Here is a 23,953-nt window from a genome sequence, read left to right on the forward strand (position 1 = left end):
GACCAATTATCTTTTGCTACTGGCTCATACAGTGGATGTCTTTGAGAAACCCAGAATTCCTACCCCCAGATTTTTCTCATGTTTACCTATCACATATAGTGTATAATGCTCTATAAAGAGATAGAAAAATCCCCATCTTTTATCTTACAAGTGGTTAAAATCAGTATTTGCAACTGTGATTTACTTGTCTTGGGATATTTTCAAAAGTGAGAGAAAGGTACAAAAGTTTTCCATATACTCATTACATACTCAAAGCTTTTTATCCTTAGAATTTAATATCTGATGAAAACAAAATTAAAATAGTTATGTTTTCTCATGTTCATTACATTTATTAAATCAGTCTCAAATATGTATCTTGTGATGAGCTTTGGTTTAAGGCTTGCACACATGCAAATCTACTTTCAAGGAATCTTCTTCAATGTGGATTTTGTAATGATTAGTAAGGGATGACCTCTGGCTGAAAAGTTTCCCACATGTATTACATTCATAGGGTTTCTCTCCAGTATGAATTCTTTGATGGGCAATAAGTGATGAGCTCTGTCTGAAAGTTTTCCCACATGTGTTACACTCAAAGGGTTTTTCTCCTGTATGAATCCTCTGATGTTGAATAAGAGCTGCACTTTGGCCAAAAGATATCCCACATTCCAGACATCGATATGGTTTCTCTCCTGTGTGAATTCTCTGGTGGTTACTAAGGGATGAGTTACACCTGAATGTTTTCCCACACTCGTTGCATTTATAGGGTCTTTCTCCAGTGTGCATTCTCTGATGTTGAATGAGGGCTGAACTCTGCCTGAAGGCTTTCCCACACACTTTACATTTACACGGTTTCTCTCCAGTGTGAATTCTTTCATGGATGATCAGCGTCGAGTGGGAACTTAAGGCTTTACCACATTCATTACAATTGTACAGTTTCTCACCAGTATGAATAATTCGGTGTCTGTTCAGTCGGGAAATCGAAGTAAAACCTTTTCCACATTCGTTACATCGATAGGGCTTTTCTCCAGTGTGAATTCTTTCATGCTGAATAAGAGATGCGCTCTGACTGAAGGCTCTCCCGCATTCACTACACTTAAAAGGTTTCTCTCCTGTGTGAATCCTCTGATGATAACGAAGGGATGAACTAGACTTGAAGGTGTTGCCACATTCATTGCATAAATAGGACTTCTTTCTGAGGTGAATTCTCTGACATCCAGGAAGGCCGGATGCCTTCCTACCTGGATTATATTTATGGGGATTTTCTCGAGCGTGGATTTTTTGATGTATAAAAAGGCCAGATCTCTTGCTGAAGGATTTACCACATTCTTTACATCTATAGGATTTCTCCACAGTATGGATTCTAAGGTGTTTACAAAGGGACGCACTATGGCTGAAAGCTTTCCCACATTCTTTACAGATAAAGGGTTTCTCTCCAGTATGAGTTCTTTGATGTTGAATGAGAGCTGAACTTTGGCTAAAGGCTTTCAAACATTCTTTACATTTAAATAATTTCTCTCCAGTGTGGTTTTTCTGATGTTTACGAAGGGATGAATTGTGAATGAAGGCTTTTTCACATATATTACATTTATAGCGTTTCTCTGCTATCTTGATTTTTGGTTGGTTAAGTAAATTTGAATTCTGCTTGAAGCTATTTCTTTGTATTTCATATTTTGAGGGTGCTTCTTCTCTAGCGACCCTCTGTTGCTTCACAAAGACTGATCTCAGGCTGAAATTTTGGCCAAAGTCAGTATTTTTATGGCTTCTTTCTACAGTGAGGAGTTTTGTATGGGTGATTGAAATTATTTGTAAACTTTCATTTTTGTCCTTTTGTTTCTTTAATCTGTCTTCATATACACAGGATTTTTCTGATATGAAATTCCAGGGTTCATCCCTTTTGAGTCTTTTCCTTATTAGCTCCTGAAATAATGAATCTTGAGTTTGAGTTGACTTTGTAGTTTTAGGACTGCTCTTATATCCTGGAAAAAAAAAGTGCTTATGATTCACATGACTGGCTGAAACTTAATGTGTACAAAGAATAAATGTTAATGATACCTAAATAAGGGCTTGCTTTCTGGCTTCCTAGCAAGAGAAAAAAATAAATAATAACGGATGATGGCAAAGGACAAGGGTGACTAAAAAAATCAAAGAAGCTCATTTAAGGAAGCTGAGAGTTGGGGCGCCTGGATGGCTCAGTCGCTTAAGCATCCAAATTCGGCTCAGGTCATGATCTCATGGTTCATGGGTTCAAGCCCCGTGTCGGGCTCTGTGCTGACAGCTCAGAGCCTGGAGCCTGCTTCAGATTCTGTGTCTCCCTCTCTCTCTGCCCCTCCCATGCTCATGCTCTGTCTCTCTCTATCTCTGTCAAAAATAAATGAACATTATAAAAAATTAAAAAAAAAAAAAAGTAAGGTGAGAGTGTACAAGTGACCAGGAGAATGAATGGAGAGGCAGGATTGGAGGATTAGGACATGTGGTCTGGCATCCAAAGCCTATGACAGACTTATACATTATTTCCATGACATTGTTCTCATTAATGCAATTATTTCTACTGCTGAATGAATGTCATCCCTCCAAACTTTTCTGTAGCCTTCAGACTCAGTTCCAGCATTAACTCCTCTGTGTACCCTGTGTACCCTGTGTGCCGCAGGCACTGGGTTCACTGGAGGCTCCAGTGCCGTGGGCACTGGGTTCACTGGAGGCTCCAGTACCCTTTCACAATCCATTCCCTTTATTATACCACTTACTGTGGTATATATTTTAATTTATATACCTAAGGGAGAAAATTATGAGCATATTCAGAGACAATGAGAAAGCCTTCAAAAAAATTCAGTAGTAAAAACATTGAAGAAAATAAGAATTTAGGGATACTTTCTCAACATGCTAAAATACATATATTTTACTCCTAAAACCAGTATCTTTTTTAAAAAATATTTTTTTAATGTTTATTTATTTTTGAGACAGAGACACACAGAGTGCAAGTGGGAGAGGGACAGAGAGAGAGGGAGACACAGAATATGAAGCAGACTCCAGGCTCTGAGCTCTCAGCACAGAGCCTGAAGCAGGGCTCGAACTCACGAATAGTGAGATCATGACCTGAGCCGAAGTCGGATGCTTAACTGACTGAGCCACCCAGGCGCCCCTACCAGTATCTTATTTAATGAAGAAACACATTTCCACTGTGATCAAGAACAAGACAAGGATGCCCATTATTTTCACTTTATTGTATTCACTTAATTGTATTGTATTGTATTGTGTTGTATTGTATTGTATTAATACAGTTACATAAGAAAAATCAGATGCACAAGGATGAGTAAAGAGGAAATAAACTAGCCCTATTTGCCGGTGATATTATACTCTATCTACTTAACTCCAGAAAACCAACAATAAAAACTTGGTCAGTGATGTAGCAGGATAGAAAATTAACATGCTACAGACAATAACCTTCACTGACCCTAACAAAGGATTAGAGGAATGAATTTACAGGAAATGTAAAAAAACTTCTATGAAGAAAATTTGAAAACAGTCTTGAATGACATTAAAGTACATCTGAACGAATGGAATGACCTCTTCTATTCTTGGATGGACCAACTTATTGTTATAAAAATATAAAGATATTTTAAAGAAAATACATAAAAATATTTTAAATCCTGTGTAGAGATCAGGATTTCTCAACCTCAGATGACATTTGGGGATAGATAATTCTTTGTTGTGGGGCTGCCCTGTGCTTTAGCACCTACCCTTTCTACCACTCTTACCTTCCCATGTTTACACTTTCCATAATAAAACTAAAAATTAACTCTTCTTCCACTTTCTGTTATTTATTGCAATAGGAGTGAATAGATTAATCTTTTTCCTCTTAAAGATCATATCTAATAAGAGACCTGCAACTTTATTTACTGTCAGCATGGAGCCCAATATGGGGCTCAAACTCAGGAACCATAAATGAGCTCATGACCTGGGCCAAAACCAAGAGTCAGATACTTACCCGACTGAGCCACCCAGGCACCCTGAGACCTGCAATTTTAAAAGTCAGTGTTCCACACCTGAATTTAAAAATATCAATATACAAAAGACAAGATCTTAAAAAAATACTTTTACTTAAAAAACATACTTCCTAAGTAGAAAATTAGAATACTTATAGAATTATAAAACTTATCTTTAAATAGTAAATACTGAGGTGCCTGGGTAGCTCAGTTGGTTAAACATCCAACTCTTGGTTTCGACTCGGGTCATGATGTCATGGTTCGTGAGATTGAGCCCTGTGTTGGGCTCTCCACTGACAGCACGGAGCTTGCATGGGATTCTCTCTCCCTCTCTCTCTGCCCCCCCCCCCCCAACTCACTTCTTTCTCTCTCTCTCAAAATAAATAAATAAACTTAAAAAAATAAATAGTAAATACCAAAGCTTTCTGGATAACTGAAGACAATGGTAGCTCAGTGTAAGCAAATTATCAAAATTGCTTCCCCAAATGATAAGAAATAACTTCATAACTATGAGATTTCTATCCAAGTCCTCATCTTCAACATTACTTGAGAAAGAAGAAAGAAAATACTAAAACTTGTAAAATGTGAGTTAAAAAAGGGAAAAGTGCAGGTGCTTGGCTGGCTCAGTTGGTGGCACATGTGACTCTTGATCTTCGGGTTGTGGGTTTGAGCCCCAGGTTGGGTGTAGAGGTTACTTAAAAATAAAATCTTTAAAAAAAAGAGGGAAAAGTGGACATCAAGGAAGATTACAGAGTAGGAAGCTCTAGGATTCTGCCTCCCTACCTAGACAACGAATGAACTGGCAGAATCTGACTGATGGAAGGATTTTGAAACTGTGGAATCTATTTGAAGGCTGGCAGCTTCTAAGGGAAGGCTTGATCAGGAAATTGCAGTTTAATTTCAGTCAGTAGCAGCTACCATGCCCCAGCCTCCAGCCCCATGGCAGGCAGAGGCAGCTGTACTGGCATTCTTTAGATGGCTTGCAGGAGCCAGGATGACAAAAAGAACCTTGTTCTCCAATTATTGTAGATCTGGGTTCTGTCTGAGGATTATTGCTTGGGATCATGGAGGTACAGACAGAAAGGCAAGCTGCCATTGTTGCCCCACTAGCTGAAGCAGCTGCCAGGGAATTTCAGGGCCCATGTCTGTCTTCCCCCTACCCTCTCCCACTTGCATGTTACCTTTTTCCTACTTTGGGGAACCACATATTTAAGTATAAGGAAATTCAAAAGTAACTGCATACACGGGGAATTTAGAAAGTCATCATACATGCCAAGGGAAAGACAAAGGCTCAGAAAAGACATGAGAAAACCTTTAGTTTATATCTCAGGCTGGTCCATGGCACAGAGACACCTGACAAAAACAACAAAAAATCAGCTGTATATATGAAGATACACACACACATACACACACACAGCTACCATTTTTCCCTGTTATAAAGTGATTTTCTTGAATTTATGTGGACATACGGTAGGTCAAATATTATTTTCCAAGACAACAATTATGGACTTTAAAGCTCAACATAAAATTAGTAGCTTCAAAAGTGTTGGTTGTATTCCCCAGCAATAGCACGATAGAATATTTCAATTTTGTACAAATACACAACTCTAGGACTAGCTGCAAACTTTGAAATCATTTAGCATAATATTTTCATTTCCTAAGAAAACTAGACTCAAAGATTAAGCGATTTACACAAGCTCAAATACCTAATGGTAATAAAGCTGGAAATAAAACCAATTTTTCCTAAAACTAAAATTTGGTGATATTTAAGCTGATTCTCTATCAGCTAAAAATCTAGGCTGTTCTCTAATGTTCCATGCTACTGTGACATAAAAGTATTCAGACACTACAGTAAATCATAGTCAGGAGATTCAGGCCTGGAAGAGGCTTTATCAAATAGCTAAGCTAGTCCTATCCTTGTGAAAAGGAGGAAATGTATGAGAAGGAAATCACTCTGGGAAGGGGGAGAATATAATTCCTAGAGTTACAACATTATAAAATTCAAATGTCCGATTTTCAACACAAACAAAACTCACAAGGCATTAAAAAAATAAGATATGACTCACTCAAAGGAACAAAATAAATAGACAAAAAACATCTATGAGGAAGAGATGATGATGGGCATGTTACACAAAAACTTTTAAACTTTAAATAGTTTTCAAGAGCTAAGGAAAGATATGGGTAAAGTCATTAAGATGATTTAAAAAATGAAAATATCAATAAAAAGATAGAAAACACAGAAAGAAACCAAAAAGAAATACTAGCGTCAAAGAGTACAATAACTGAAAATTTCACTAGAGAGATTCAAAATCAGATTAGAGCAGGCAGAATCCACAAGCTTGAGGATAGGTCATTAAAAATTACTGAGTCTGAGGAAGAATAACAACAACAAATATTGAAGGAAGTGAACAGAGCCTAAGAGACCTGTGGGACACCCTCAGGTGGACCAAAATAGCCTTGCGGAAGTCCTGGAAAGAGAAGGAAAGGGGCAGAGAGATCATTTGAAGACAGTGGCTGAAAATTTTCCAAATTTGATGTGAGATATGAATCTACAAATCTGTGAAGCTTAATGAACTCCAAAAAGGATAAACTCAAAGAGACCAACACTGAGACACATTATCACCAAACTGTCAAAAACCCAAAGCCAAAAAGAGAATATTGAAAACAGCAAAAGAGAAGCAAGACGCATAACATACAAGGGATCTTTGATAAGATTATCAAATTTCTCATCAGACACTTTAAAGGCCAGAAAGTAGTGAGCTGATCTAGTCGAAGTGCTGAAAGAAAGGGAAAAAACTTTCAACAGAGAATTCTCCATCTGGTAAACTGCCCTTCAAAGATGATGAAGAAATTAAGATATTCCCAGGTAAACAAATGCTGAGACCTGCCTTGCAAGAATTATTGAAGGGAGTCTTTCAAGTTGAAATGAAAGGATGCAAAGCAAAGTGATACAAAATGAAGATCTTTGGTAAAGGTAAATGCATGGTCAATATAATAACCAGTATTACTGTAATGTTGGCTTATAACTCTGCTTTTTATCTTCTACATGATTTAAAAGACAAATGTATTTAAAAATTATATGTATTTAAACACAAGACTGTGTTTTTAAGGCACACAATGCATAATGATGCAATCTGTGATAACAATAACTGAAAAGGGGATGAGGATACAGGTGTACAGAAGCAGAGATTTTGTACATTATTGTACTTAAGGTGGTATAAATTCAAATCAGAGTGTTATAAGTTTAGGATGTTAAACATAATCGCAATGTAATAAAAAATACAATTGATATTTAAAAATTGGAGAATTAAAATGTTTCACTACAAAAAATTAACTAAACACAAAAGGAGACAATAATGCAGGAAACCAGGGACAAAATAATATAAGGCATATAGAAAACAAACTGCAAAATGGCAGAAGTAAGTCTCTCCATATCAGTAATTACTTCAAAATACAGATATTGGCAGAATGGGGGGAAAAAAAAACCCCATAACCTAACTATATGCTGTCTAAAAGGCTCATTTCTTTCTTTTTCTTTTTATTGAAGTAGAATTAACATATAGCTTCAGTTGTACAATATAATGAGTCAACAATTCTACACATTACTCAGTGCTCATAAGATAATTGTACTCTTGATCCTCTTTATCTATTTCACCCCTCTTCCCACCCACCTCAAGCAACAGTTTGTTCTCTGTATCTCAGAGTTTGTTTTTTGTTTGAATAAGAGATTTGCTTTAGATCCAAAGAAATAAATAGGTTCAAAGTGAGAAGATGGAAAGATACTTCATATACATGGAAGTACCAAAAGAGAGCGGGAGTAGCTATAATAGTATCAGACAAAATAAAGTTTAGAAAAAAACTTACAAGAGACAGAGAAGGATAAAGTATATTCATAAAAGTTTCAATTCAGCAATAAGATATTACAATGTAAGCATTTACATACCTAGTAACACACCTCAAAAAACATGAAGGAAAAATTAACAAAACTGAAGGGAGAAATCGTTATACAATAGTAGTTGGAGATTTCAATACCCCATATTCAATAAGGAACAGAAAAACCAGATGAAAAGAAGAAAGCAAATAAAGGACTGGAACAATACAATAAACCAACTAGATCTAATGGATACATACAAAATGTGCTATCCATCAAAAACAGAATACGCATTCTTCACAAATGCACGAGACATACTCCAGAGCAGACCATATGTTACACCAAAAACAAGTTTCAACAGATTTAAAGATACAGGTATCACACAGGTATTCAACCACAATGGGATGAAGTTAGAAATCAATAACAGAAGTAAACCTGGAAAATTCACAAATATGTGTAAATTAAACAACACGATCTTAAAGAAATGAGTTAAAGAAGAAATCACACAGGAAGTGAAAAATACAGACAAATGAAAATGAAATCACAACTTATCAAAACTTATGGAATGCAGTGCTAGGAGGAAAATTTATACTATTCAGAGGAAAATTGAATAGACAGATAACTAGTAAGATGATTGAATCAGTATTCAAAAACCTTCCAACAAAGGAAAGCCCTGCTCCAGATGGTTTCCACTGGTGAATTCTACCAAATATTAAAGAACTAACACCAATCTTTTTCAAACTCTTCCAACAAACTGAAGAGGAGGGAACCACTTTGTAACTTTTCCTATGAAGCCAGCATTGCCCTGATAATAAAGTCAAACAAAAACACTACAAGAAAGCTGAAGACCAATATTCCTTATGAATACTGACTTTTAAATCTTCAATAAAATACTAGCAAACATAATTCAGGATAATAATAAAAGGATTATACACCAGGACCAAAGGAGAGTTATCCTTGTAATGCAAGCATGGTTAACACATGAAAACCAATCAATGTAATGTATCACATTAGCAGAATGAAGGGGTAAAACCACACAATCATCTCAAGTGATGCAGAAAAAGCATTTAACAAAATTCAATACGTTTTTGTGATAAAATACACTCAACAAACTGGGAATGGAAGGAAACTACCCCAAGGTAATAAAGGCCACATATGAAAAACTCATCTTTTTCTCTAAGATCAGGAACGAAGCAAGGATGTCCACTGCTACCACTTCTTTTCAACATAGTGTTAGAATTTCTAGCCAGAGCAATCAGTGAAGAAAAATAATTAAAAGATACCAAATTGGAAAGGAAGAAATAAAATTATCTCACTCATGGATGGAATGATCTTATACGTAGAAAATCCTGAAGATTCCACACAAAAACTGTTAGAATTAACAAACAAATTCAGCAAGGCAGCAGTAGTAACACAAAACTCACCTGTGTTTTTATACACTAACAATGAACAATGCGAAAGGAAAATAGACAAAATGATTTCATTTACAATATCATCAAAAAGAATAAAATGCTGAGGAATTAACTCAAAGAAGGAGGTGACAGAATGAAAACTACAAACAATGCAGAAAGAAAGTAAAGAAGACATGAAAAGACACCAGGTGTTCATGGATTATAAGACTTACTATTAAGATAGCAATTCTACTTGAAGTGATCTACAGATTCAGTGTTATCCCTATCAAAATTTCAATGCTATATTTTTTTTTCTGCAGAAATAGAAAAACCCATCCTAAACTTCATATGGAATCTCAAGGGACCCTAAAAAGCCAAAATCATCTTGAAAAAGAAGAACAAAGTTGGGAGTATCACAACTTATTACAAAAGTATAGTGATTTCAGAACTTATTACAAACTTATTAGTAATTTAAATAGTGTGGTACTGGCATAGACAGACATATAGACCAATAGAATAGAATACAAAATCCAGAAATAAGCCCTCACATATAGGATAAATGATTTTGACAAGGATGCCAAGACCATTCAATGAGGAAGAGACAGTCTTTTCAACAAATGGTGCTGGGAAAACTGGATATCCTCATGCAAAAAAATGAAGTTAGGCCCTTAACAACTCCACACAAAAAAGTAACTCAAAAATGGATCTATCACTTGAAGACCTAAAACTATACAATTCTTAAAAGAAAACAGGGCAAAAACTTCATGATATTAGATTTGGCAATGATTTCTGAGATAGGGCACAAATAATTGGACTTCATCAAAATTAAAGCTTTTGTGCATCAAAGGACACTATCAGCAGAATAAAAAGGTAACATACAGAACGGGGAGAAAATATTTGCTAATCTGATATCTGATAAAGGATTAATATCCAGAATATACAAAGAACTCCTACAACTCAACAGTAAAAAACAAACAAACAAAAAAAAAACAACTCAAAAATGGGCAAAGCAAGTGTCCACCAACTGATGAACAGATAAAGAGTAAGTGGCATATATATACATACAATGGATATTATTCAGCTATAAAAAAGCATGATATTTTGCCATTTGCAACAACATAGATGGAGCTAGAAAGTATAATACTAAGTGAAAGAAGTCAGAGAAAGACAAATACCATATAATTTCACTCATGTATGGAATTTAAGAAACAAAACAAATGAACAAAGAAAAAAAGAGGCAAACCAAAAAACAGACTTAACTGTAGAGAAAACATGGTTACCAGAGGGGAGGTGTGAGGGGGATGGGTGAAATAGGTGATGAAGATTAAAGACTATACTTACTTTTGATGAGCACTGAGTAATGTACAGAATTGTTGAATCACTACATTGTACACCTCAAACTAATACAACAAAGGATGTGAACTATACTGGAATTACAAAAAAGAAAGAAAATAAAAACAAAATGGGCAAAGGACTTGAACAGACATTTCTCTATGGGAGATATACCAATGACCAATAAGTACATGAAAAGACACTCAACATCACTAATCAGTAAGGAAATGCAAATCAAAACCACCAGATACCACTTTAAACCCATTAGTATGGCTATTATTAAAAAACAACAAACCAGAAAATAAATGTTGGCAAGGATATGGAGAAACTGGAACACGTATACATTGCTGGTGGGAATAAAAATGAAAGGGGCCATGGTGGAAAACAATACAGCAGTGCCTCAGAAAGTTAAGTGGAGAATTATTGTGTGATCCAGCAATTCCACTCCTTATGTACCCAAAATTACTGAAAGCAAGGACTGAAAGAGGTATCTATACATCCATGTTCACAGTAGTGTTATTCACAATAGCCAAACATGGAAAACACTCAAATTTCTAGTGACAGATGAATGGATAAACAAAATGTGGTATATCCATATTAACAGAATATTATTCAGCCTTAAGAAGAAAAGAAGTTCTGACAGATGCTATAACATGGATTAACCTTGAAGATATTATGTGGAGTGACATAAGCCAGACACAAAATGACAAGTGTTACAGGATACTAATTCTGTAAGGTTCCTAGAATAGTCAAACACGGAGAGACAGAGAATAGAACAGTGATTAGCAGGGGATGAGGAGAGAGGTGGATGGGGAATTAGTTTAGTGGGGACAATTCAGGAAGGGATTATGAAGAACTTCTGCAGCTAGATGGTGGGGATGGTTGCACAGCACCGTGAATGAACTTAATGCCACAAAACTGTACATTTAAAAATGGTTAACGTGGTAAATTTTACATTTGTACCATAATAAAAAAATCATTAGGGGATGACAGAAAGTTTTGTCAACACTGTGGATAAGTTGGAAGCTAACTACATACACAGCTGGTGGCAATGTCAAGGAGTACGACCACTCTGGAAAATAGTGTGGCAGCACCTCAAAAGGGAACCATGTGTCCTTACCTTTTTCTTAAAGCATTTCTTTGAGAAAATTTGTATTTGTAAATCTTTCTCTATGCTTTTGATAGGATATGTATATAAATCTTGTAAAGCCTCTGTGAACATTATAACCCAAAGATGCTCTTAAGAGGCTGGGAGCCGTCTCTTTGAAAGGTAAGCATCAAGAAGGAAGCCTGGAGTTTTGCGCAGGGGAGTGAGATGACCTGATTTACCTCTTTTTTTTAAATTTTTTTTTTTTTAACGTTTATTTATTTTTGAGACAGAGAGAGACAGAGCATGAACGGGGGAGGGTCAGAGAGAGGGAGACACAGAATCTGAAACAGGCTCCAGGCTCTGAGCTGTCAGCACAGAGCCCGACGCGGGGCTCGAACTCAGGGACTGCGAGATCATGACCTGAGCCGAAGTCGGCCGCTCAACCGACTGAGCCACCCAGGTGCCCCCTGATTTACCTTTTAATAGAGCATTCTGGCAGCTACAAGAAGAGATGCTGGTGGCAGTAGGGAGGTGCAGGGCCATGCAGGGGTCTTGTTGGGGAGTGAAAGGGACAAGGACAAGACTGACCTGAACATACTGGACACAGCTCCGGAGCACCTGGCTCTGCTTTTACCTCTTAAGAGATTCACTCTTTAAACCACCACCTGCTGGGTCACTAGGCTGCTAAGGGCAGCACTTTCGTGCAAATTAGAAGACCCCTGCCCCCTGTGCAGGGGCAGTCCTAGCACAGCTTGGTGGGTGGAAGGCAACTCCCAGGTGGCCCCCTGGCTGACCACGTAGCCGAGGTTCAGTCCACCCTACAAGGCTTCTTGCGTTCAAATAACAAAGAGAAAATGATGGGGAAAGAAGAACATATTTTCATTGGAGGTAATTGTTTACCTAGGTCATTCTTGAATTTTTAAAAATATTTATTTATTTTGAGAAAAAGCGAGCAGGGGAGGGGCAGAGAGAGGGAGAGGAGAGAGGGAGAGGGGAGGGAGAGAGAGAGAGAGAGAGAGAGAGAGAGAGAGAGAGAGAGAGAGAATCCCAAGCAGGCTCCATACTCAGCAAGGAGCCCCACGCAGGGCTCGATCTCACAACCACGAGATCAGGACCTGAGCTGAAACCAGGAGCCAGTCACTCAACCACTGAACCACCCAGGTACCCCTCCCTGCATTTTTTGAATTTTAGATTTCAAGAATAGTTCCACGTTTGGGTGTAAAGCAAACTCATGATGTGTATCACCTTATTACAACTCTTCCAGAAGAGCACAACCTCAGTGATTACAGTTTAGGCTCATAGACTCAGAAGAGACACACACCCTGCGTGCCATCTCCTTCCATCTCTCAAGTTAAAGCCTACATACCTGGGATGACAGTTCGTTTTTGTTTTTTTGTTTTGTTTTTCCTATTTGTGAATAGTATTGAAATAAAAGTAATTTTTTTTAAAAGAGGATATTTGGAGGTAGTTAGAGGTTCTAGGAGTCCTAGCCCGGGAGCACGGGCTTTTCCATCACTGGCTGCCCAAGGGGAAGGTTTTGGTTTGGGTCTAGAGTGAATAAGCTGAGGCACTCCCATGAACACCGGCTCCCTCACCCGTGCTCACAGGGGAGTGAGCTGCGCTCGGGAGGGGAAGCTGCTCTGAGGTCACCTCAGTCCAGACAGATGGAGCCCCCCAACCCCCCACGGGTACAGGACAGACACAGCCACATGCCCGGACTCCCAGGGTGGCCCATGTGACTTCCACCTGAGGGAAGAGAGGGGGTTCATCCCATCTAGAGACACCCACATACTGGTCAGCTGTGATGTCCTTATGTCCATCCGACGTCCACCCACGGTCTACCCTCAGGGACGTCTCCCCAAAATGGAGGAGGAGGCTGACTGGACTCCTACCCCACCACCCGGTGGCCCCAGAGCCTCTCAGGACAGCTTTGGACTCCAGTCACACTATCTATTCCCCTTAACTGAACGAATACTCACTTCACTCAGATTCATTAATGGATCAGAGGCTCCTGAGGTCAGGGCAAAGGGAGCCCTGCTCTTCCTCTGACCTTCCATGCCAGACCCGGCTCACACCCAACAGTGGGACTGAGGACCCTCCTCAACCCCACCTGGTGGCCTGCATTCTCTGATCACTTCGTGGTGGCCTCTACCAGCTTCCACAGAATTTGTGTCCTTCTTCCAAATCAAAGTTAAAAAGATAGAAATACAGACAAGGGTGGTTCCCACATCAAAAACCTCAACCTATGGCAGGAAGAAGGCTCCCCTGACCTGGGGACTTGGAGAAGGAATCCACCTATCCTGCGGGTCCTCTGTGGGGCCCATAGCGTGGGGGGCCGTCACTGACTCGTGTGGACCTGAGGACAGCCGGGACCAGTCCCCAATTCTACGCCAACAGGCTCCCTGTCCACTGCAGGCTGATCTCTGCAGAGGGTAAACCTGGGTCCGTGGCCAGTTACTTCCGACTCCTCACGCACTGTGTGTGGCTCTTGGACACAGTCCAAATCCTGTGTCCGGGCTTCCCTGGCTCAGTGGGTTCTGGTCCCTGCTGCTCTCTCCCAGCTCCTGTCAGCACCTGCTGGCTTCCTTTCTCTACATAAACACACATGCCCTTTTCTGTGCCTGGACTATTTCTCTGCATCCTCAGATCCCACCTCCTCAGGAAGTCTTTGCCCACTGGGCACGCTCCGCCTGCACCTTTGCCCTCCTGCTCTACCCCCCACCCCACCCCTCCCACTGAGCTGTCTCCCTCTTGCTGCACCCGTCCCCCCTCCTGCTGGGCCTGTCCCCTCTGGCCACAAGCTCTCACAGCACTTTGCATCTTTCCAGTGGGGGCCTGACCAGCTGTCATTCCACACCCTGTGTGCACTCAGTTCCTGAACACTTGTGCCCCCACTTGACCCGGACCTGCAGCCAGCGGGACCTGTGTCTTTCTGTCAATGTAACGTTGCCAGTGCCTAGGGTGGAGCTCACTCACCATTTATTACCGACAGGAAAGCCATGGGTGAGGGTTTGAACCCAGATGCTCCAGAGGCCAAGCACCCCCCACCCCCCCAACATTCATCAGCTATCTGTCGCAAACTTCCATGACAGCAGCCTCTCCTGTTCCTCTCCTCTGATGACTTCTCAGTCTTGGCCAGATTCCTCTTTCCTAACCCACCTCGTAAATGGTGAGGTTTCCTAGTATTCTGTCCTGTACCCTGTGCCCTCACCTGGTCAGTTCAAGGTTTCAGATGCCACCTTTGTACCCATAGCTCCCTGACATCCCTTTCGAGTCCCCACAGACCTCAATCAACTGTCCACCAGCGTCTCTACTGAAGCATTCCACCCTGCCTCAAGCGAGACCCATCCCACAGCGAACTCAGCTACACCCTTAACAAAGGTACCCCTCATCTTCCCTCCTGGAGCCCACTAGAAACATCTTGCCTGCATGACTAAGTGTCTCCAGAAGGTTCCACATCACGTTTTCCCTCATTTTAAATCTATTCCCCACCAATGCTTCCAAGGTGACCATTCTTATTAAATTCAAATTACATAAGGACTCCATGAATGTATTCTCTGTGAAGTATTAAGATTCCACATAAGTAAAGCCCTCTTTCATCCTGCCCATTCTTGATCCCCACCCCCACCCCCATTCTCGATTCCATTCCAAGTGGGACTACTGTTACCAGCTAAGGTGTGTCCCCTAACCTTTCTCTCTGCACTTCCACACATATTATACATACAAACAGCCACGTAATTTTCCTTAAACACAAATGGGGGCACATCACCATCATGCTCTGTGACCTGTCCTGGAGCTCTGGCCACACCAGCGTGCTCTTCTGTCTGACATGGCGCTCCATGCCAGGGCAAGGGACTTGCCACAGCTTCTTAAGCCATGCCTTTATTGGAAGACCTCTACATTGTTTCAGATTTAGGCCAATTTTCTAAAACACCAAGACCATATCATTCTCCTGCTTAAAATCCTTTCTTTCCATGGGACAGTCCATCTCCAAGAATCTTGTTAAAGCACATTGTAACATGGCCCCTGCTAGCTTTCTGACACCCTTTCCTTTCTCAGCTCCTGGTCTCACATGCATCCCCTGAGCCTCCATCAGAATGAATTCTTTGCCACTCTTCAAATACACTGTTTGCTGACTGTATACCTGATGTGCCGCCCTCCTCTGAAAACAGGAAAGAATAAGAGGAGATCCCGAGAGATTCACTTGGGAAGTGATTCCCGCAGAATAAGAGGAGGCTCCTGTCTGGGGCCTTAGTGTCCCCTCCCCACCACTTCTTGAGGACAGAGAAACTTCCCCAACCAACATCGCCAAGCCCCACCGTCACTTAGTAAACAGACTGCTGCCCAAAGCAGTTCCCGGGCTCCTCCGTCCCAGCCACTCACCTAGAGAGGGGCCTCCAGGACTTTCTTTCTCTACCTTCCAGGGATCTTCTCCTTGTTGCAATAGGGAGATCACTTTTGGTTTGGAAAACAGGAGTCCTGCTCATAGACAAAAAAAAGAAAAATAAAACAAGACAAAAAAACCCAAGTCTTTGTTTTGACTCAAAGAAGCATCACAGATCTATGTAGAAAACTCAGAGGATGGTACAAAGAGATTCTGGGGGTGCTCCCGCTGTGTCCCCATGATGTGAGGGCATGTATGAGGGAAAAGGCAAGTGACCTTTAGGACATACCTATGTAATAATTGTATGTTAGATAAATATGATAAATATGCAGCTTTGATTCATGGAGTATCAATGGCTTTCTACAGAAGAGGGACTATGTTAGATGTACAGACTACATATTTGTGAACAGGTACCAAGTCCCCTGTTTAAAATGAGAAAACACAGGGGTGCCTGGATAACTCAGTTGGTTAAGCATCCAACTCTTGATTTCAGCTCAGGTCATGATCTCACAGATTGTGAGTTCGAGTTCCACGTCAGGCTCTTCACTGACGCATGGAGCCTGCTTGGGATTCTCTGTGTCCCTCTCTCTCTGCCCCTCTTCCACTCGCTCTATCTCTATCTCGAAATAAATAAATAAACTTAAAAAAAATGTTTTTAGGTATGCCTGGGTGACTCAGGTTAAGCATCTGACTTCACGTCAGGTCATTATCTCATGGTTCTGGAGTTCAAGCCCCACACAGGGCTCTGTGCTGACAGCTCAGAGCCTGGAGCCAGTTTCAGATGCTGTGTCCCCCTTTTCTCTGCCCCTCCCCTGCTCACTTTCTCTCTCTCTCTCTCTCTCTCTCTCTCTCTCTCTCTCTCAAGAACAAATAAACATTAAAAAAGATTCTTTTTAGTTTTTTTAAACGAGAAAACACTATCTGACTCCCTTTCAAAGATGGATCATACAATGCTCATTGGGATGTAAAAGCGAATTGGGAAAGGCCGGTGGTAGGTTAATGAAGACAGTTGATGGATGCTGTCTGCTGTGAGCCAAGCAAACAAATCACAGAAACTCCTATAGCGGGAAAATGTTGCCTAACCAAGAGGGAACTTCTAACATAAAAGTATGTCAGTTGTCCTGTCATGGGAGAAATCCATGCCTATAAGGGGAAAAAAGTTTTAAATAGTTATTAACAATTTGTACAGTCTTAAGGCAAAATTCAGCTAAAAGTTCCTGATGACCCATGGCTTTTATCCTGGGAAGCAGGTGTTGACTTATCCTAATTTCTGAATTTTTTTTATCTACAGAGAAAATTTCCTTACCCAATGAGACCAGGTTACTATAGTTCTCCAGCATCACGTCCTGGTACAAGTTTCTCTGAGAAGGACCCAGCTTTCTCCACTCATCCCGCGTAAAGAGCACAGCCACATCCTCGAACGTCAGTGACACCTGTAATGACAAGCCATCCCAGCTCACCCAGGACCTCCCATCACACAGAGTGAAGAAGGTGGCAGTGGGGGGTAGATGGGCTCCCATGAATGCTTCTGATGTTATTCTGGTTTCTGAAGGTTTCAGGTCATTTGTTTAATGAACAATCGGCCAGTGACAAATATATACTGAAGTGTTCATGAAAGCATGAATTGTTAACCAGGCCCTGTGTTAAACACTGTAAGGAGATGTGGGGAGGAATTAAGGACATTAGTGGGAATGTTAATTAGAATAACATTTCTGATGACAATTTGATAATAGATATTTAAAGACTTAAAATGTGTGGATCTTTTAACTTACCAATTACTATATTTGCATCACAAGGAACAGTGTGCAAAAATGCACCTCCAAGGTGTTTATCATGATGTTACTGATAAAATCACTGCAGGCTTAAGTTAGGTTAACTAACTTGAGATGCTATCTTGAAGCCAGAGGACAATAATAATGGACAAATAATAATGGACAGTATTATTTATTGAAAGCTTTCTTTGGACCAAGCTCTTCTTAAGAGATTTGTATTAACTTTTAGTGTAAATACTTATCTTTACAACAACCCTATAAAATAGGTACTATATTGCCCCCATCTTACACAAGAAAAAAAAGAAATTTGTCCAAACCAAACAGCTGGTATAGAGGAAGACTCACTCCCCCCTGTGTATCGACTCTCAATACTACAATACTGCTTTACTTTTGACACCAGACATGTGTGTTTTCCACACACCAAGCAATTGTGTGACACCAGCTAGGTGTCTTACGATTTAATTCCATTCTCATGCCATCTACCTGGAGAGAGAGCCCGATTCCACAGGTTAAGGCTCAGTCCCACAAAACTGCCTCAACTTCAGATGCCAATCCCAAGTCCAGATGGTAACCTGTGCTTCTTACCAAATGGCTATAAATTGCACAGGTTTCCACCACCCCCCTCCTCAGGTTTAATTAACTCGCTCAAGTGGTAAATGCAGGGAAAGTGCCACAATGCAGGAAAACATTTACTTAATAGATTATTGGTTTATTCCAAAAGGATATTATTGAGAACAGACCCGGGAAAGAGGTGAAAGGTATGTGGGAAGGGTGTGGAGCTTCCACGCCCTCCCTGGATGCACCACTCTCCCCACCGACAACTGTTCACCAACCCAGAAGCTCTTCGAACCCTGTCCTTCTGGGTTCTTATGGCCGCTTCATTACATAGGCACAATGGATCAAATCACTGGCCATTACATAGGCATGAATGGCCCCAGGCTGGGGTAGAGAGCCTGAAAGATCGAACCCTCTAATCAAGGTTGGTTCCCCTGATTGGACTGGATCCTTAGGGGCTTTTCAAAAGTCACCTCATTCATATCAACTTTGGCTTGGTTGAAATGGCTTGTTATGAGTAACAAAACACAGCAATTTCACCTTTGTTGCTCTGAAGTTATTTCAAGAATAAAAACCAACTATTATTATTCATCATTTAGCTTCCAAACGCTTATAATCTCCTATGTGCCAGGAACAGGAATGAAGACCAAATATATATTTCATACTATGAATCACAGTATCACAGCTGGTCAGAGGTAGAGGTAGAATTGCAATTTGGAGGACATCCAAGGCTCCATTCTTAACAACTCTGCAATACTGCCTCTCAATGTCTACCTCAAGGGGTTAAGAAATAAATGGGATAATCTATACAACGGAGATGGATGGTGGTGATAGTCGCACAACAATGTGAATGTACTTAATGCCACTGAATTATACATGCAAAAAAAGCTAAGGTGATAATGTCATGTATATTTTATCACAATAAAAAAGCTAAAATGGTAAAACAGATGCATACCTATGTACATATAAATATATACATAAACAAAACACAAAAGTGAATAGAAAAGGATTCTGATGGACATATACCAAAGGGGTGACAGCAACTATCTCTCGATGCTGCGTTGAGTGATTTCACTTTCTTCTTTATGTATATATTTTTTATTTCTGAAATTTAATTATTTTTTTAAAGTTTATTTATTTTTGAGAGAGAGAAAGAGAGTGCAAATGAGCGTACAAGCAGGGGAGGGACAGAGAGAGAGAGGGGGACACAAAATCCAAAGCAGGCTCCAGCCTCTGAGCTGTCAACACAGAGCCCAATGTGGGGATTGAACTCACAAACTGCAAGATCATGACCTGAGCCGAAGTTGGAGTCTTAACCGACTGAGCCACCCATGCGTGCCTATTCTCTGAAATTTTAAACATGAGCATGCAATACATGCATAAAAAGGTAACTTAGAAATAGTTAATATAGATATATAGAAATAATCTCAGCCCTCATAAGAATTTACAATCCAACTGACAGACCAGAAGAAAACCGTGTGCAATGATTTGCTCAATGAAAGGAAACTGTGTAGCTGGACAGGCCTGTATGCCGTTTCCCAGTTCAATCCTCATTTTAGGGATGAGAACCAGAAGGTCTAGGGCAGTCAAGACCCAGGTCACATACTTTCTTAGTGGCACAGGCAGGACAATAATTCAAGTCTGCCTTTAACCCAGCACTCGGTATATTCTCTCTCTGCTCTTAAACACCCTGTCACTGACTTTTACACACAAGCCCGTACAGGTGACAAAAGGGTGGCAGGTGAGGTTAGGGAGAATGCCACGAGGATTCACTCACATGCAGGGATGGAGAAGATTCTGGCCAAGAGAGTAACATGGCTCCAATGGAATGGAAGAGGAAAGCCTTACAGAAAAGCAGCTGGAACATGCAATGGCAGGCCTCGGCCCAAAGATCAGACACTAGCGAGTTTCATGGGTCCGAAACACAATGTCACAGTGGAGAAGGGCGCTGGTGACATGGGGGCTGGGTCTGCCCTGAGTTCTGAGAGAGGCACCAGGGGAATGGCTGGACAGTAATGAGCATGAACCCAGAGGCCAGACACACTTGGGTTTGAAATCAGGTCACCGGGCTTCCTTGAGCCTCCATTTCCTCATATGTAAAATGGGGATGATGGGGCACCTGGGTGGCTCAGTCGGTTAAGCCTCCGACTTCAGCTCAGGTCACAATCTCGCGGTCTGCGAGTTCGAGCCCCGCGTAAGGCTCTGGGCTGATGGCTCAGAGCCTGGAGCCTGCTTCCGATTCTGTGTCTCCCTCTCACTCTGCCCCTCCCCCGTTCATGCTCTGTCTCTCTCTGTCTCAAAAATAAACGTTAAAAAAAAAAAAAAATAAAATAAAATGGGTATGATAATTGCTGCGCAGGCAGGAGAGTAAGAACAAAGGCAAAGCCCTCAGGAAGTCCCCCCACGGGACATTAACTGCTACTGTCAGGTGAAGGTGAGTCATGGAAGGACCTGTATCTCCCGGGTCCTGGAAACACTGGATGGCAGTTCCCGTCTGTCAGCACTGATATTACTACTGCAGTAACATCATCAGCTCCCAGAGCTGCCACACAGTGACCATCTGCGAGGGCCCGGCCCGATCTAAACACTTTCCATGCACTTGAATTCACGTGATCCTCTCACCTGCCCTATGAGGTAGGCATGGTTGTGATCCCCACTTTCCAGGTGTGGAAATAGGCACAGAGAGATGGAGCTATTTGTCCAAGGCCCAGAGACAACAACCAAGGAGATGGGTTCAAATCTGGCAGTCTGGCTTAAAAGCCCCACTTGTCAGCCACTGGATACCCTGCCTCTCCACTACTGATACCCCACGAAATCCTCCCCGCTGCTTCCTGAGGAGTCATCTTTCTGCCCTCGCAGTCAAGAGACCTCTCCAACTGTGTCCCCTCCAACATGGCTATTCCTTGTTCATGCACGGGCCTCCTGGGATGGGGTCCCTCCCCCGTTCCACAACATGAAGATGAAAATGGCAGGTCAAGAACAGTTTTCAAGAGAGTGCAGAAGCAAGGCACATGATCCAAAAGGTTAAGAGAGAGAAAAAGACACTGGTCTGGAAGAGCCTAGGAAAGGTATCATAAAGAAAAGTCAAAGGTAGGGAGGGAGACCAGGGCAAGCCAAGGAAGCAAGGCCAGAAAGGAACTGCCAAGTGTGCATGTTTGTTCTGTCCCCATGTGACATCTACCTGTCAAGTTAGTAATCAGACAGTATATTGTGATTGATGAATAAAAGAGTGTCTGTTAGGAAAAGAAAAGAGAAACACTGGACATGGCGGGTAGGCGGTTAGCATTCCCTACACAATCTGCCATCCACCAGGGTGGACCAACTCTTCAAAGAGAAAAGGGCTTGGGCTCCAACCCCTGGAGAAGGTTATACTGAGTAGGGAACTTCAGTTCCCGGGTGGGTAAGTAGGAAAGTCAATCAATCAATCAATCTGTCTCTAAGATCTGAGATGGCAATGAACTCACCCGAGGCCTTGCTTCCCTCTGTCCAATAGCCATATCTTCTTTCTGGGCTCTTCCCTTAGGATGGGTGGAGTCTCCAGAAGGCAGATCTGAAAGAAGAAAAAGGGAGCCAGGAGGGAGAAGCCCCTTCTGCTTTCAAACCCCCTCAGAATCACCAAATCTGAAATCCTCACACCACCTGAGAATGACCCCATGTGCCCTCAGAGAGGGAAATAAGGAGCTGTGAGCAGACAGGACCAGAGAAGTGCCGGGTCGCTCTGGCTCAGAGAAAAAGGGTGTAGGACTATCAGCAGCCGCAGCGACTCACTGAATCTCACCGCATGCCAGGGACTGCCAACACCGGTTTAGTCCAGCAGCACAGATGCCATTGTCAGCACCCCCATTCTACAGATCAGGAAATCAAGGGTAGAGCGGGAGCACCTTGTCCCAGTTCACACAGCCAGGGAGGGTGCACCGGGATCTATACCACGCGCCTCCAGAACACCTGCCCCAACCTCGCTGCCTGCATGGGACAACTTTTCTCCACCTCAAGCTTTCCCCACCCAACTCCCCTCCTGTCAAGGAATCTCCAGATTTTTGGAGAAAACTGCTTCGGAAAGGGATGACATCAGTTTTCCTATGGCTGCTATCTGGAGAACAGGCACAGAAACCGAAAACTTCGGTTCCCGTACAGGATCTGCCGTGGGGGGAAGCGGACAACTCACTTCTGGCGGAAAACGCATCTCTGCGCCCGCCGCCCGGAGGGCAGTGGCGCCGGTGAGGGGCGGAAACACAATTCCTCACGTTTGCTGACAGCCGGTAGCTGGGCAGGTAGCACTCTGGAAACCGGTTGGGAGGGAGCGGAGGGGGGCCTGGGCCGGTGGGGACAAGTGTCCGACCTGCCGCGGTCACGGGCACGACCGCGGGACGGCCGGTGCCGGGCGGGCACATCGGGGATGCCCGGCCCCTGGCCAGCCCACAACTACAAAGACCCCGCTAGTGCCTCTCGGGCCTGTGCCCCGCGCCCCGGCGCCGCATCCTCCCGAGGCCCCGGTCCTCCCTCCCTCATTCCACCGACCCTCCGCCGCTCACCTCGCCAAGACCTCGGGGGCTCTGGGCACCGCGCCTCCCCGGCCATGCGCCGCAGGCTGAGGCTCCAGCGCTGCTTCGGCGGACAGCAACCCGGGGTCGGAATCCTTCCCCTGGCGATGCCTGGGCGCTGCCTGCGCGGATCTGAGGCCCGGAGCCGCTTGCTGCCGAAGCCGGTGTCCAGAGAGGCGGGGCAGGGGGTGAATTAGGGACGGCCGCTAAGGCCTCTGGGGAATGTAGTTCACGCGAGGACCCAAGCGTTCTGGGAAGTGTAGTTCTGCGCGATAGCCTGTCACGTGCCCAGATCCCACTTCCGGGCTCGGGGGTCACAGTCCTTGAACTGCGAAGCTGTGTCTTCCAGTTCCACGGAATGCAAACGTAGGTTCGCCAAGGGCGGTGCCTTGAAGCTGTGCATCTGGGTAAATGATAGTAAGGCAAGTAGACAACCGCCGAGAACAAACGTATTTTCCCTTCAGTGATTCAACCGCATGGTATCTAGCACCTGCTAGGTGCCAAACACCATTGGTTGGAAATCAGTTGGTGAACAAAGCAAAGATCATTGTTTTCGAGATCTTTTGGGGAAGTTGGTACAGAGCAGACAAAAAGCCATGAACATAATTATATAACATTTTAGAAAATACACGTTATGGAAAACAGCGAAAGGAAAGCAGGGTCGGAGGATCTGGGTGGGTTTGGAAGAGTGGGGTTTCTCTGGCAGCCCTCCAGGAGAGGCAATGGAGGGAAGATTCTGGGGCAGTGAAGGAGGGTAGGGGCATTCTAGGTGCAGAGAAGTCAAAGGCTATCTTTTCGTTCTTCCTTCCTTCCTTCCCTCCCTTTTCTCCCTTTTTTTCGTACTAGGAATATGTCCCATTTGGAAGGTTTGCACCTGATGCCAGTACACAGAAGAGGTTAACGATTTGGTGAACGTCTTTTAACAGCCCTTTAAACTCCATGTTAATCTCTCAATCACTGCTGACCTACTTTTAACAAAATGGAATCTTGCAGATAGCAATTGTAACCTCTTTTGGGTTTTTCCCTGCTTAAGAATGTGGTTTGAGCATTTGAAT

At 42.4% G+C, this 23,953-nt stretch overlaps 1 protein-coding gene across 3 annotated transcripts; it reads right to left on the minus strand.

Moving 5' to 3' along the window:
• Positions 1–256: 256 nt before the first annotated feature.
• Positions 257–23,063, minus strand: ZNF354B (zinc finger protein 354B). Of its 3 annotated transcripts, none has more exons than XM_042932888.1 (5): positions 22,890–23,063; positions 21,822–21,907; positions 17,337–17,463; positions 16,030–16,125; positions 257–1,955 (listed from the first exon to the last, which is right to left on the minus strand). In XM_042932888.1, exons 1-5 carry the CDS (start codon positions 22,933–22,935, stop codon positions 373–375), a joined length of 1,938 nt encoding a protein of 645 aa, XP_042788822.1. In that variant the 5' UTR covers positions 22,936–23,063; the 3' UTR covers positions 257–372. The 3 variants fall into 3 exon arrangements, with proteins under 3 accessions (XP_042788822.1, XP_042788814.1, XP_042788832.1); XM_042932880.1 differs by lacking the exon at positions 22,890–23,063 and adding an exon at positions 22,523–22,881; XM_042932898.1 differs by lacking the exon at positions 22,890–23,063 and adding an exon at positions 22,126–22,516.
• Positions 23,064–23,953: the final 890 nt, after the last annotated feature.

The sequence above is a fragment of the Panthera leo genome, chromosome A1 (genome assembly GCF_018350215.1).
Source record: "Panthera leo isolate Ple1 chromosome A1, P.leo_Ple1_pat1.1, whole genome shotgun sequence".
Taxonomy (NCBI): domain Eukaryota; kingdom Metazoa; phylum Chordata; class Mammalia; order Carnivora; family Felidae; genus Panthera; species Panthera leo.